The 16,494-nt window shown below is 37.6% G+C and overlaps 1 protein-coding gene across 2 annotated transcripts in view; it reads right to left on the bottom strand.

Annotated features, from left to right (window-relative positions):
• The window catches only part of FLT1 (fms related receptor tyrosine kinase 1), a 171,755-nt gene that overhangs the window by 71,223 nt on the left and 84,038 nt on the right, over window positions 1-16,494 (bottom strand). For both annotated transcript variants that reach the window (XM_046665096.1, XM_046665098.1), the window contains exons 12-14: window positions 14,284-14,392; window positions 8,115-8,423; window positions 3,016-3,162 (exon numbers count right to left, since the gene is read on the bottom strand). In XM_046665096.1, the coding sequence (XP_046521052.1) occupies window positions 3,016-3,162; window positions 8,115-8,423; window positions 14,284-14,392 (565 nt within the window). The remainder of the gene's footprint in view (window positions 1-3,015; window positions 3,163-8,114; window positions 8,424-14,283; window positions 14,393-16,494) is intronic.

Raw genomic sequence — 16,494 nt, 5'->3', positions numbered from 1 at the left:
TTAACTCAGTTAAACCTCACTACATCCCTGTGGTCAGTATTATCCCAGTTTTATAAATAAGGAAATAGAGGCTCAGAGAATAAGGATAAGTGAGTTGCCCAAATTCTCTGACCCATGAGGGCAATGTTAGGACTCAAACTCTCCCTAACACCTCATAACCTTTTTCTGTGTGTAGTAACTGCCTTGGCACATTCTCTTGCTTTGTCTATGCTCTAGTTCCAGAATGGTCATGAGCTTTCAAAATTGGGTCAACTCTAATACTTTAACTCACATTCAAAGTATGAAAACTGAACTTGTCAAATTTACTTCTTTCAAAGAACCACCCAACATCTTACATTAACACTTCTTAAAATGTATTTTGTATTTGCTTAAAATATAAGTAAGTTTGGGTAATACAGAGCTTAAAAGCATAGTTTACCTGATTTATGTAGTACAGCACTTCCTTGGGCCTTTGATATACTAATGTGAACTCTGAATCTCTAATGGGAGGATATTACAGGTGTTGTTTCACAAGCTATTTATTTATTCGTGTATTCATTTATCCTTTTATTTTGGTAGAATATCTCAAAGAATTAGTTTTCTATGAAACTACCCATCTTAATAGTGTGTCATCTTGGGCAAATCATTTTACCTCTTTGGGTCTAAATTTTATGTTCCACAAATGGGCCTGAAGATATTCCAAAGGTCCCTTTACCTTTAAAAAGTCTGTGATAGAGCCCGTACCCCCAAGTCTAGGCATTTGTGCTACCAAGTGAACTTGCTAAGGGTAGAATAAGATTTTCTGAAAAACATTCATTCATTCATTCATTCATTCATTCATTCATGAAACATTTATTGATTGCCAAGCACTATTCCAGGTCTGAGGATAAAAAGACAAGTAAGAAGGATACAAATAAGACAAGGATACACTGTTTGCCTTCAGGATGATGGCGTATGTTGATACACACGTGGTAAGACAGCATACACATAAACTGATGATACTATATAGTAAGAGTGGAAGCAATATGCATAGATAATACAGACACATATAAACTGATGATCAGAAAACAACTCCGTGAGAGAGAATAGAAACATTCATAAATAATAAAGACTCATAGAGGACCTGCCTCCTCTTCGCAGAAGTTGAGTAAGGTTTTCTGGAGGGAGAACACTCTTGATCTTGGTCTTAAGGGATGGGTAGGCATTAGATGAAGGGAAAGTACTCCAGGCAGAGGGGACACAAGAATAAAAAAAAGCATAGGAGGTTGAAACAGCATAACGTGTGTGATGATCTATAAGAGTTTGGAAATTGCTAGAATATAAAGTTCAAAGCAGGGGAGGTGAGCATAGAGTTGTAGGAGTAGGCAGAGCCAGTCGTTGAACGCCTTCTCTGTGCTTGAACTCGGTCCTGTGTGATGGAGAGCCAATGGAAGACTTGAAACAGGGAAGTGACATGTTCCCAGCTGCATTTTATATAGCTGTGTGGGAAACAGATGCAAAGAGAGAAAAGAGAGGTAGGGAGACCAGTTAGGAGACTGCTGCAGATGTTCAGGGGCTGCATAGTGAACATCTGAACCAAGAGAATGACAATAGGAAAGCAGAGGAAAAGAAGGTTTTGAGAAATATTTAGTGTGTAGTCGGTATAACCTGCTTAGCCTGGGGATTGATTAGAGGAATAGGGTGAAGGAGAGGTCATTACCTTCTAGTTTGGATGATGAAGTATATGATGTCAGTACAAGAGGAGGTACTGCTTTACGGAGAAAAATGATGTGATGTGATCAGTTTTGGACCTGCTGAGTGTAAGTCCTAAGACATTTGTAAATATCTTGAAATTGGAGATGTTATACCACAACCCCTTTCTGTGCATCAAACTCAAATGGAGATTTCATTTTGATTTTGAGTACAGGACTTACATTTAAAGACCACTCCATACTGCCAGTTATTTCATTTAGGTTGTTGGGATATTACAAATAAATGGCAATTTTATTTTTAATATAAATGTAATTATTAATCAAAATTATAAATAAGTTCATTTTAATCTTATTTAACCATGGAATTATGAGGCAGGCAATAGATAGTGCTTATACTTAATGATTTCAGTTTTTGTTGTTGATGCTATTGAGTCAACTCTGACTCGTAGCAACCCTGTGTATGGCAGAGCGGAACCCTGCCCAGTTTTTTTGCGCCATCCTTTCACTCTCCAGCGCTACATCAGACAATGCTCTACTGCTATTCACAGGGTTTTCATGGGCAATTTTTTCAGAAAGGGGTGGCCAGGTCCTTCTTCCTAGTCTGTCTTAGTCTGGAAGCTGAAACCTGTCCACCATGGGTGACCCTGCTGGTATTCGAACTACCAGTGATACAGCTTTCAGCATCACAGCAACACACAGCCATGACAGTATGACAACCAACAGATGGTGGTGTGGTTCCCTGAGCAGGAAATGCACTGGGGTCGCCGTGGTGAGAGTGCTGGATCTTAACCACTAGACCATTGGGGCTGGCTGATTTAAGCCTATCTGTTTTTAAATATATTTTCTGTGGAAAGGAAATGAACACATAACCATTAGTTTAGAATTTTTTACAAGTATTATAAAATATCTTTTAAAATATTCTTCTTTCTACCAAATTGATAAAATTGGTGTAGGTGAATTAAAAAGACTATAAATCTACTCTGAACTTCATGTATGCCAGATATTCAAAGCTCTGCTATACCCTCAAGCTAAGGAACTAACTCTTCACTTTCCCTGCTGTCAAGGTGAACCGAAACATTTTCTAAGTGGCTCTTACCATTTCTTTCTGAATGCACTCTGTAAGGCAGATTCCATAAGGATCTTTCTATAGGGTCAGGAATATGGTCTGCATAAGAACTGGCTCAAATATTCCTCATGTGAAGTTGATATAAGCATGAACCAGAGCCCAATTTTTCGCAGCTCTATCGGCAAGTGGTTCTAGATGTACCGGAAGGAGGTGATAGGAGTGTTAAGGGAAGAAGGGGATAATGAGAAACAGTAAACACAAGGGAAAAAGATCTCTTACCAGGTTCTTGTTGTATTTTGTGGTTGTTTTTAAACCAGGTTATCTGAGGCTCTGGGACGCCGTTAGCGTGACAGTCTAAAGTGGTAGAGCTGCTGATAGGCACTGTGTGATCACTGAGGTTTCGCAGGAGGTAAGGTGCTTCCTGATCTAGTGAATAAAGAAAGGGAATTGTTATTACTCATCAATTTTCTTCTTTTATTGTATATGCATATCAACGTTTTAAATATATATAGAAACAGCAAGGCTCAGTTATAAGGTCTTATTTGTATCTTGTTCCCTAAGTCTCTCCTCTATGGCTAACCTACTGCTTCTTCTTTATTAAGTTGCTACAAGAAATTGAAATTTGTTAGGACACGGAGTAAAATCAAGAACTAAATCCTATATTTTTAAGTTTCAATATCAAGGTTTTTGCCTGGCCAACTAGTTTCCTTCCTTTTTTTGAGAGAACCTTTACTTCTCTCAAAAGAACCTAATGATTTTGCACAATATTTTAAGAACTCTAAGTGAAAACATGATTTTGGGTATAGGCTTGTAATGAATTTTTACATAATTATATAGTATTATAGTGATGAGCTAATATAATTTTGTATGTATTTTTATTGATGTGTTTGTGAGGGTGAGCATATTTGTGTTACTCAGCTGTCAGTAATCTAAATTGTAAGGCAGCAGACCAAACAGGAGAATTTCTTGAACTTTGAATGCTTTATTGATTATTTCCTTCCTCCATTCCCTTCCCAAATGCAAGTGACCAAAAGATTAATTCAAGAGGCAGAGGCACAGATTTATAGTTTTTGCACTATATAATAGTACAAATATTGTATTTTATATTATTTTCTCTTAAAACATACAAATATGATACAATACAATTTATTTTAATAAAATGCCAACCAATATAGTACAACAAAATGAATTTAATACATTAGGATGCAATACATTACAACATTAAAATCCCACATAGGAACAGCAGTACCCCAGGCCCCCAGTGAGTACAGTGTCTCTATTTAATTGAAGTAGTCAGTCCTGCTGATGTGTATACATTCTAGTTAGGCCGGTGCTGGATTGGTAGCTCAAGCTTCCAAGGTAAAGGAATAAAGACAACTCCTAATGTCTTTCCCACCCTCCCAAATCATCCTTTTCCCCCCTTGTTGCAAATCCTGGAACAGAATCAAAAGAGTTTTGGCATAACTTACACATTCTGCATCACTGGTTTCAATTATACAGTATGAGCTTTCTCTGACCGTTTTTGATGTCCTCATCTTATTGTACTAAAACTGTGAAAGCAGCTTAGGAGTGATTACCATGCTCTAAGAGATGACACAGTCCCAAAACCTTTCTCTTTTTATTCCTTCAGGGAAACTCTCAGGATTAGCATTCATTAAAGCAATTTAGAAATCTCAGGTTAAAGAGTATATTATCACATAACTTTTTATAACATGTTGACTTAGTATAACATGGCAGTTACTATCTGTTAGGAGAAACAGATTTCTCATTAAACTTGGATTTCTATAGCTTATCATTAGTCTTTTCTCATTTCATACAAAGTAAAATCTGAAGGCAAAAAAGAGTGTTGAAGGAAGTACTCTGATTTATAAACTCTTCAAACAGTGTGGATAGATGATAGCAATGATCCTTTTGCCTGTTTCAGTGTATCTTTCCTTGTCTATCTTTACCCCCAGGCAGAACCATTTTAATATTTCTGTGTTTGCATGTTGTACAATCTGTCAAATAGCTCTAACTAATAGAAAATGCAGCCATGTATCAAAATCTTCAATTTTGATAACTTTTACATGCTTGATCATTACAATTTTGACATTTTTACATGGTAAAGACCCCAAACATACCAGTGAAACATGACGAGATAATAAAGAACAGTATCATATTACTATTTAGTATCTTTTACAGTGGCAAGCCAACTTCCTCATTTAAAACTCAGACCCAGTTCACTGAGTTATACTTTTAGTAGCTTCCCATAGCACATTTACTATTCTATGCACTAAATATGATAAAATAATCTGTCATTGCCCATAGGCCTTATTATAAAAAGGAAGTCTGAATATAGGGCCTGCAACACCCAAATTATTTTCATAGCTACAAACTGTAACATCATCAATACAAGATTTGGCTTCCCTCACAGGTGTATTGGAAAACAATACTTATATAAAAGAGAACATTTTATTTTAACATAAATATCATGAAGCCCAAAGCCCCTATCTGTACTACACAAAACTTCAGACAAGAGAAGCAGCAAAAAGGCTGCAGAATAAACATAAGACACTCAATTAAATACAAAGTTCATATAAACATGTCTGAAACATACAGTATTATGATTTCTTTCTTTGTACCCATTTCTGAAAAAATGTTCTCCTACGTGAAGAGTCTCATTTTTGGCTAGTTTCAAAATGACCAATTGATCAAGGAATCATTTTATCAATTCCCACTTTATACTTTATAGTAATCTATTTTGACATTTTAAATAAGAAAGGTACATTGAACCCATATTTTTTAAACCTAAGTTATTTGATGGAAATAGGTAGCTACTTTCCAAAATTTAGCAAAGTGGAGCTGATCCCTTCAAACTGAGAAAATCAGAATTAACAGAATATTTCTGCTGGTTGTCAGTAGCCAAAGATAGCTCACCACCAGGTTCTTTTACTTTTCAGTGTTATGGCCCAGAGACTTGCTAGGTCCCATAAATACACAGTGTCTCTTCTCCATTTGGAATGAGGACTGAGGAACCAGCCTCATGCCCTCTACTCCATCGCAATCATTCTCCATATTAATGCTCTTTTTTCTATTTTTCCCATTATCCTCCCCTTACTCCACACTCAAAAGAGTAACTAATAAAAAACAAAAGCCACTCAACTGTTTTTTCTTTTTAAACTCTCTGGAAGGATTAATTACACAGTGAATAATTCATTACTCTATGTAATTCTTAAATTTTTCTCTTGGAAATACTGAAAATCATCTCCTGTAAATAATAACACCCCTCCCCTCCCCACAAAAATTACATTGCAATTTTAAGGAGAAGGAAATGACAGATTCTGCATGTCCACTTCACCATTTTTTCAAAAGCAACTCCTAAATCATTCCATTTGCTTTTTCAGCTTTAGTGAAAATTGAGGCCCCTAAGTTCTGTGGTACTAAGACATTGTTTCCTGAAGGAACACACTGACTTATAATGAACAAAGACCCAGGCAAAAGAGCCATAGGTAAAATTTCAAGATACAATTGATTATTCTTTCCTTTGCGCTGACAACTTCCAGGTTACTAATTGTTTTCAGAGCATTTGGGGCTCCATAAAACTGGCATTCTGGGGAAATGCTATTGTTTACTCTTTCACACTTGACAAAAGCAATTCCCACGTGAAAGACAAGTTTAGCCGTGGGACAGAGTCTGACCTAAAGGAGGAAACAGTCTGGTGAGTTCCCAAGCCTGAAAAGTTGTCATATTTTCACCCCCTATTGAACTGCCCAGCCACTGTGTTCTCAGCCATGGCTATTTTGGTCATTATAGTTTGTTTTCCAATAGTTCATGCAAGTCACATATAATGATCAATCATAAATGAAAACAACAAAATAATTAAACTGGTGAAAAAGTCACTTTCCCCTCAAATGCAAGGTTAAAACAAGAGATTACAATCTCTCTTGATTTAAAAATGATGTATATTTTTAAATGATCCTAAATTTTGCTTCTGTAGTTTTGCCATTTCTTAATCCCCGTAAAATATCCTATTAACATTTGCATATGGAGAAAGTGGACTTTTTGTTTGTTTATATTTTTGCCAAGGAAGTTGCCTCCTGAACTAACATCTGTTGCCAATATTCCTCTTTTTTTGCTTGAGGAAGATTTTCCCTGAGCTAACATTGGTGCCAGTCTTCCTCTACTTTGTATGTGGGTTGCCACTGCACCATGGCTGACCAGTGGTGTAGGTCGGTACCTGGGATCCAAACCTGTGAACCCAGGTCACCAAAGTGGAGCATGCTGAACTTAACCACTACACCATGGGGCCAGCCCCAAAAGTGGAATTTTTGTAATGGACAAATTTTAGAATTACATTTAGAAGAATGCATTAAACCTCTGGTCACAATAGCCTTTATTTCCTTGATAAACTGATTGTGGTACACCTTTGAATGCCATCAATTAAACAGGATAAAGTTCTTTAAAAGAATAGCCAGGGGACAAAAATATTTAAAATGATGGCATGATCCACTTTCTTTCAGGCACTGTCATAGCTGTCTAGTCCACTCAGAGGCAGTGAGGATGAAACCCTTCTCTGAACTAGTGTACTGGCTACCTGAATTGCATGAGAGGAGGGAAGTGGGCTTGACTTGGGTGGACTTTCATAATTCATACTGTGATACAGCTTTAATACCTCAATATTACACCTGTATCTTGCACCCCTGGGCTCATTTTAGAAGCTCCAATTTAAGATTAATGTGCTTAAGCTAAAAAAAAAAAAAAGCATTTTCAAATAAATAAGCATTATAACTTGCTATCCAGGTGCTATTTACAAATCAAGAACAGATGAAATAATACAAAATAAAACCAGGCAGAGGTCCGACAGAGTCTCAAATTCAACTGTACTCATTCTGAGCTGGAAAATTAATTTATTCATGTCCATCTTTGGCAGAAACCAGCATCTGTTTAAATTAGTCAGTTTGTGCAGCTTCAAAACTTAAAAATAAAAAGAGGTTGGCATCAAAGTGGAAGGAAAGAATCAGTCCCAAGTTGTTGTTTATCAGGCAGGAGAAGACAGCAAAGAGCAAAACACACAGAGAATGCACTGCAGGGATCCTCCAAATCCAAACGTGCACCAAGTCGGCCCCAGAGGGCAGACCCCTCAGCCTGAATGGGGAGCCCAGAGCTGGGACTTTGGGGTCTCATTATTACTCCTATCATCTCCAAACTCATTTTGGGAGGAGCATCTCCTCTGAGCCGGAAAGTTAGCAACAGTGACAATAAATCAAGATGATATGAGACAACTGTTACTTTTTAATGAGTCCTTTAATGTTTTACATTACTTTGTGTGGTACAATCATTCCTTGTGCTTTTAAATTTGGAGATCCGAGAGAAAACAGCCTTTTTGTTGCAGTGCTCACCTCTAATTGTAACTTCTTTCTTCTGAAGGATTTCTTCCCCTGTATATATGTTCCTGGCTCTGCAGGCATAGGTGCCTGAATCTTCCAGGGAAACATTCTTGATGATTAGATGAAGAGTAATGGAGTACTCTTTGGTGATGGCCATTTTTTGCTTGCTAATACTGTGGTGCATTGTTCGGTTATTAACTGTCCGCAGCAAAATCCAAGTAATGTCTCTGTATAAGAACTTGTTAACCGTGCAAGACAGTTTCAGGTCCTCTCCTTCCGTAGGCATTTTTTCCAAGTTAACATGAAATCCATTGGGCACATCTATAAAATAAGAGTAAAGAACTTCAGTTCGTAGAAAAATCAGTGTCTCATATGGAGACAACATCTCCTCAAGAGATATTCAAACATCTTAAGAGATGTTCCTACACAAATTCTCCCAGCATCAGCATTAAAAGGAGTATTATCTTTTTTATTTTAAGAGAACTGATCAAACATAGCAGGTAGGAACCAACTAAGTTCATTCTATCAGAAGGGAGGCAGGAAATGCAAAACAAGACCGTTATTAAGATGGTACATTTTCCTTCTTTGCCCAAAGTTGCTTTCACAATGGAATATTTTTTTACAACTTGGGATCATAACCACGTTTCCATTTCTTTATCACGTACAGAACCCCTACTGGTAACTGGGCAAACTAGTGAAGTGATATAAGAGCAATTTGTACCAAAACCCAAAGATACCTTTATAGTTAACTTATCCAAAATACATTGTAAACAGGTGATAATAGGAAGTCCCAGGTACATGCTAGGAGACTTCAGTCATGCCTGTCAACACCACTTTAATCCTAAACTTTTCAGGTAAAAAAACAACCGACTTCCCCAGTTTCCTACAATTGGATTGCTCTGTCCTCCTCCTGCTGCTGCTCCATGACTTTCCCTGCTCTCTGCTGGCACAGTAGGGCAGAGAAGAGCCAGGTTACTTGTTCAGGTCCCCATTGTGGTGGTTGTTGTCAGACATAAAAGAGCAAATATTTCTTCTGAAAATGCAGACAACTAATCTGGAAGAGTTGCCAGATTCCAAAGTGGTGGCAATGTGGCAGAGAGTAATTTTAAAAATCAAATTTACTCTCAAAAACATATTAAACATTTTCTGAAAGTGACTGTGTCATTAGAAGCCATTTTCTCCAATGTCAATTCCCAGCTAAGCTTCATCTCCATTTTCTGAGTGCCTCTCCTCATGAGCTCTCCTCCTCAGCTTTCTTACCCTGGAACATCATTTAGCTTTTGTGCTGAGAGTTCCTCAGTCTCATTTTGGACCATTTCACCAAAGGATTTTAAAAAATCATTGGTTACTGGCCCTGAACCGACCTGCTGTCAAAACCCTCCCATTGCTTGTTACTAGTGGCATATCTGTATTTGAGCAAAGAATTTGGGCCAACATTTTACAAAGTACTTTGAAGATGAAAAGCACTATGTTATGCTATTATTATTATTATCCTTTACACACAAAGCTATAAAGAAACCTTTAAACCTTAAGGGGACAATAGTCCAAATTTAGATATCATATCAACTCTTTCCTAAATCTCACTTTGCTTGTTTTTCTGATTTTTCTGGGCTTTGGCTTTATTATAAAGTGTCACGTCTGAAGAAATGCCAAAGTATTCATTTGAAACCTGGGAGCCGGGGGTAACAGTGGCTTATGAAGCTGTCAGTGGTTGGAAAGAGAGGAGACCAGGTTTTCCTGCTTTTAAAATCAAAATCTAAGAATGTGCCAGAAGATGCAGAAGCAGCTGACAGTCATTTTTAACATAACAATAAGGTGTCAGAAATAGCCCCTCTAATTCAGCATCTTTTTATAAGTGGGACATTTTCCAAGTATGGGGAGTAAAACACTAGCCATCAACTTTTACACAGATACTAGAACAGAAGTATTGTGCACTGGTTGCAATCAAATCATTTCTTAAAAGACCACAGACTTTCCATTTATAAGGTCTCATCCTGGTAGTTAGAACCCAAGCAAGCCCAAGTAACACCACTGAGATCATGTAGAGAGTTTCTATTTACTTTAGTGATTTGAAACTTCCTGTGGAAATAGCTCACAGGTTTCCTGATGGAAGATTTTGTTTATCTTTGCCAAGCACCACCAGGAATCTCAAAATAAAATGCATTTAGTGACATTGGGAAACCAGGGAGATAAGGCAGTGCTGTTCCTGTTTCACCCTCAGTAATTGCTAACACACCCATAGTCATGCTGAGTGCCAGCAAAACAGCAAAAACACACACATAGGAAAAGAAAAGAACCAAATAGGTTTTGAGGTCGGTTTCTCATATGGGGGACACTGTTACTGAAGCTAATTTGGTTATGTTATCAGATAGCCTTTTAGAAATGATTATCTATTTCTCAGGATAACCTCTTTGGTATTCTCTTTTGATGCATGGAACTGATAAATAAAATGTCCTGAACTAGTTAATGAATCCAGAGGGATTTTTCCCCTTAATTCATGTTGTTTTTTTTTTTTTAGCCTGAGTACAAAAACAGACCCAAGAAAGAATTGCCTTCTAACTCTCAAAGTGAAAACAAGAAATCTTCCCACACTTAAGTATGTGTTGCAGATTCAGCGCAATCATCATCAGCACCAATCAACACTCATCCATCAAACACATATCACCTCCAGGGCATCTTATGAGGTGTCATGAAGAAGAGTCAACCCTTGCTAGAGTTAGATGAAAGAGTAACCTATTTATAAAGGTGCATATTTGGGGGTAGACGTTTGACTTGATTGGATCAAACATGAATTGAGTTCATGAAAGAGACAAGCATAGAAATTAAAAGGATGAATGGCATCTCATTTGACAGGTAGAAATAACGAAGGCTGTACTTCTCCTGAAGAATAGAAATAACATTCTCTAAAAAGAGAGTGAGTGATTAGTAGGAAGTTTTGCTTGTTTCAAGTAGATTCTATGTACAAGTAAATGGCAAAGTTTAGAGTGGAAGCAATAGAGGATTCTAATGGCCACAGCTAACTGGTGTTCATCAGTTTGGAAGGGAACTCTAAGTTATTATTGTATTTTAAGGAAGGGGCAACATGATTAAAATGAGAATCAATAACGAACCAAATCTAGATCTTTTGATGCAGAGCAGTTAAATTTTAGACAGATCTTTTAAAGCATTGTCTGCACTAGGTCAAGTATAAACATTGAACAAATATACATTCATGTTTTGGAAAATAGATATGTAAGGTGCAACATCCTAAAAGTATTTAGTCTCATCTCTAGTGAGAATAAATCTCGTGACAAAGAGTTGAGAAAGAAAAGACAATAATTCATTTTAAAATAATGAATATAAGCAAATTAATCTATTATCACCAATCCAAACTAGAATTTTTCAGGACTGGTAGAAAAGCATTAAGAGAAATTATATTCCAGGCAATGAGGTCTTGATTGGCTGAATTTGTGCTCAGTTGTGAGATTAAAGCTCTTGAATTTCTAGAGGAAAAATGTTGTGAGCTTCAAGTAGGTATGTTCAAATTGAAATCTCATCACCTCTTTCTTTGGACAAGCCTTGGGATCTAGAAAAGGTTTCAAGCATTCCATGGTTATAAATTGTATAATGTGGGAGATGGGAGGGAATTTCTGTCTGAATTTAATAGGTGATCAGCTTTATCAGCTGGAGCCCTTTCAGCAACATTACCATGCATAGGTATATGATGCAGCAATGAAGAACGTGGTGAGATAGATAGGCTGGATGCTGATGCTGCAATTAATGCTGGGCATCAATTAACCTTTCTTGGAGACCCTGAACAATGAGAAATGAGCATGAAGTTCCCCTCTACTCTTAGTACATCCTCTTCCAGTCCTGCCTTTCAACCCAGGCAAGAGGGGTCCTTGTCCTGTGCCTTTAGATGGCTTTGTTCTGGCTATATGCTCTGTCCCTGTCCCAGGGGAGACTGTGAGGAGTGTGGACAGAGTTTGGAAGTGTGGACTGGGGAGACCATACACTGGGTGTGTGGCCCCTTCCTGTGTGGGACAGAGCCAGAAGTGCAAAGAGAAGATGGGTGAGCCAGGGGTCAGTTCCTTCTGCACCTCCAGGCACTGCTATATTCTGCTGTAGAACTCTGAGTAGTCCCAGAATTCTAAATTTGTACTTGACCTTTCATGAAGGTATATTTGTCCACAGGAGGCTAAAACATATTTAATAGCTTGTTCGCTTAATTTAGAACTTATGAGTGGTTAGGTGTATAGTTTGTGAGCCTCCACTGGTACTTTTGTCTTGGCTCTGAAAATGTCAGGGCAAGACTGTCCTCTTCTTTCTACCTATTCAAATTCTACCCTCCCTCAGGACCAGCTCAAGTCCAGGATCACCTCAAATCCTGCTATGTTCTGTCAGGCTCAGAGCTACACTGTCCAATACAGTACCCACTAGCCATATGTGACTATTGAGCATTTAAAACATGGCTAGTGAAGAACTGAATTTTATTCAATTAATTTTATTTTACTTCAGTTAATTTAAATTTTAAAAACTGAAGCAGTGTAATATTTTTAATAATATGGATTACATGTTGAAATGATAACATTTCAGATAAATTGGGTTAAATAAAATTAATTTCACTTTTTTCTTTTTACTTTTTAAAAATGAGGTTACAAAAAATTTTAACTTACATATGTGGATTACATTGTATTTCTATTGGACAGCGTTGGGTTAATGGTGAATTTGTCTGTCACTTTACTTCTGCACATACCTTTTGATACGAGGATATATATAACTTAACACTTTTTCTTTGTTTACTTGCTGTTAAAACTGTCTTCTTAGAAAGACAAGAGTCCACTGATATCCCTTCAAGTGCTCAGCACAGAGTTGAACTGTACTGTTTCATAGTTAGTGCTCATTAAACTTGGACAAACTTGAGTGATGTTCAGAACTGAACAGGAATTGCTCAATCTTTTGTACTCTAAATCATTTATACAGTGTCTGTGGATTTGCATGGTAACTTGTTTCCAACCAACTATAAAGTACAATACAAACCTTTGTTCTTAATTACTCCAAATCTTCTGAGATTAATTAGAGAACTGATATGTGTGAAATTGTATCTGAATATTCTAAATAAAGGACTTTTCCTACTTAGAATGGATGCAAAAATGATTTCCCTTCCATGTTTCGAATGTGAGAAGACAGGGACTGACTTGGTCTAGAGCGGCTCTTCTGTGTTCCTCTTTACTCTCTAAATGCCATTTCCTCATCTGGAAAAATCAGGGGCTGCAATGTTGAATAGCCTCTAACATCTCTTCCAGCTCTGACATTCTGTGGGAACCTACTCAAGGATATCCCCCCTTGCACAGCTTCTCTGAGGGTTGGTTCACTTGCCGGAAGGCTCCCTGTGATGTGACGACCCATACATCTCATGAAATCAGACCTACCTATTTCCTTCTGGAGAACTCTAGGCAACTGCTGCGGCCTGCCCCATGCAGTGCAGTGTTTCCAGAGAGCTGGAAAACTGCCCAGGTTTCCTCAGAAAATTGGGGGGGGGGGGGGGGTGTATGGAGCCAGGCAATTGTTTTTATACTTTGAGCTACTTACTTCCTTCCTGTACCCATGGAGGGACATAGGGAGTGCCACTTGTGTGCCTTGGAAGTTTTAAGATCTGCGGAGGCCGTCATATTTAAGGCTAAAAATGCTTAAATGCTACCAAAAATATAGCATATTAATTATTGTCAGCAAAGCTCAGTTTCAGATTTCTATAGGAGAGCCTCATTCTCAAAAACTCAAGTTATGAAACAATTAGCTTCTTAGTTTAAAAACAAAATGTCATCACATGTATTATAATTGGTTTCTTTGATTATTATTGAACAACTGCTATGTGCCAGACCCTGTGCAAGATACTGAAGGGAGTTCAAAGATGAACATGACAAGATCCCAGATTCACAGTCCAGCCTGGGAAGGAGACATACACAAATAGCTCTAAAAGAGAATTCCAGGAAATAGCTCTTTAGGAGAACCAATGATGTTGTAGAATACTACTAAGAGAAAGGTGAAGGCACTTAAAGTTTAACAATTCTATGGAATGTTTTTGTTTTGTTTTTTTTTAAATAAAAATCACTTAAGCTATAAGTGCGCTAAAAGCATACAAGATTTGAAAAGAGACTGAGGTCACTGGGCTGTCTTTGTGAGTTGAGGATGTGTGGCTTACCTGTGACATAAAAGTTCATGTTTCTTTCCACAGTCCCTACTTTATTGGAAGCCATGCAACTGTAGATTCCAGAAATCCTAGAGTCAGCCACAACCAGGGTGCTAGCCGTCTGCAAAAGAAAAGGACACTTTAGCTAGAAATAGGACAAAAAATTATTTGAATATCCCTAAGATACTTCTGAGGGTTGAAATGATTCATCTATTCCGTTCATTCAACATAGTGTTGCATGAGTGGTGGTTACCAGAAGGCTCTCCCCTTGCCGAGCCGCAGCAAGAATGGAAAAATAACAGGAAAGCAGGTCCTCAGGAGACCGGGGGCTATTACATCCGACTCGTATGAGGGTTTCAGGCTTATTTATCTCGTGCTGCTGGCGTAACAATTACAGACCTGAATACGAATGCGGGACTGCACGTTCTACTCCATGAGGTGGTCAGTTTCACGTCAATGAGAGGAACAGGTGAGGCCAAAGCCACCCTTCTGTTTGGATGACCTAAGATCATGGAGCCCATTTGGTAACAGAAGCCTTCTTTGCTCTTTGATTCTGTAATGGGCATGTTAAGTGAGCAAGAACGGAAGAGAAAGGTTGGCTGAACTATTTCTTTTATGTGCTCAAAGAATATGGCATTGTAGCCCTGATGGTGCTGAAGGAGACTAGAGGCTGGAAAGCTCACTAAGAATGTCGTGTGTGTTTGTAAACTACTTCATTTCTCAGTTTGTCAATTCCTAATCTAGAAAATGAAGATATAAGTTATGAATTAATACAACGATATTGTTTCCTAGATTTTAGTGCTATTTGACAAATTTGCCCCAAAAGAAACACCAGTAGTTAAATTTGTGTGACCTTGAAAGCACTTTCCAAACTGTGATGTCTCAAAAAGGAATGAAACACAAATGTATACAGTTTACAGACTTGCATTGCTGTCTTCTTTTAAACATAAAAATTAGTAATATGAAACAAACTATTGAGAGTTTTAAAATTTAATCCAACCTTGAAAAAAAGTCATGCATACTATATATGAAAAAAATGAGAATGCTAGTAAGTTTTCATATTTAAAATTAAAAAAAAAATTTCATCCAGTTACTTGTAAATTGTTGCAGCCTATCTCCTAGGACACAAATAACTGGTCACAGGCTTTGAAATTGTAGAGGCTCTGCTGATGCTTCCAGACTAACGGGGTGTCCTAGCTGAGGCAGAATTAGACCACATGACTTACACGCTAAAGTAATATATAGGCTGAAATGTGACAGTGCACTTTCTAAGATGGTGAACATAAATTCTACAAAGGGTCCTAACATTTTTCTGAGTTTCTAAGTAGTGTGCTAGCCCCTTTACCTGGTTCTCATATTTCCTTCAATAAATTAAGGTATTTCTGTCTTTAATCTACAGATCAGGAAGACTAAAAAATATACTCCTAGCTTTTTTAGCCAGCAAGTTCATTGCTCCAAATTCTCTGTAATTTTCACTATGGTATAGTGACTATTATATGATGTTTCCTTTTCTGTTTGTTGAATCCGTTTAATTACATCTACCCATATATCCTCTATGTCTTATTAAAACTATTGGAAATGAAAGCGTCTGCAGTATATAGCAATTTTTATTCAATTCAACAGACATTTATTCAGTGTTTATCAAGGCATTGCCCAGATGTTGTAAGGAAGAAAGATATGAATATAACACAATCTCTATTCTTAACCTTGAAGGATTCCTTTAAAGTGATAGAGAAGAATTTCCCTACTTGAAGATCAAATATATACTATTCTCTCTTTTGCAGAGAAACATTCACATGAACTTGCTGGCAAATAACCAGTGGAGAAGACTATGAAAGAGAGCTCAGGTGTCCCTTTCCCTATTTTGATTATTAATCTTTCTAAGAGGTGGGAAATAAAAAAATTCTAGATAACTGTTTCCTTTTAATTACTGTGACCACCACTTAACAGTCATGGAAGAAAATGGAGGTAGTGAGAAGAGAAGTTTGGAGATGGCACTGTGGAAGGAAGTGTTAGTTGGTGGCAGCTGGAAGGACAATAGAGATCATCAAGTAAGACTCTGAACTCCTTTATTTTGTCTTGGGAAACTCGGGCTCCATGCGTTGCAGCGGCGCACAGCAGGTTCAGATGCAGGGGATGCACACAGAGGCTTCACAGCCCCTCTCTCACCGCTTGCCTTATAAAGCACTGCTTGTCTTATAAAGTTAGCTCTCAAATGTTTAC

The sequence above is a fragment of the Equus quagga genome, chromosome 6, assembly GCF_021613505.1.
Source record: "Equus quagga isolate Etosha38 chromosome 6, UCLA_HA_Equagga_1.0, whole genome shotgun sequence".
In the NCBI taxonomy this organism is placed as follows: domain Eukaryota; kingdom Metazoa; phylum Chordata; class Mammalia; order Perissodactyla; family Equidae; genus Equus; species Equus quagga.
This window is presented reverse-complemented; position numbering and strand designations above follow the sequence as displayed.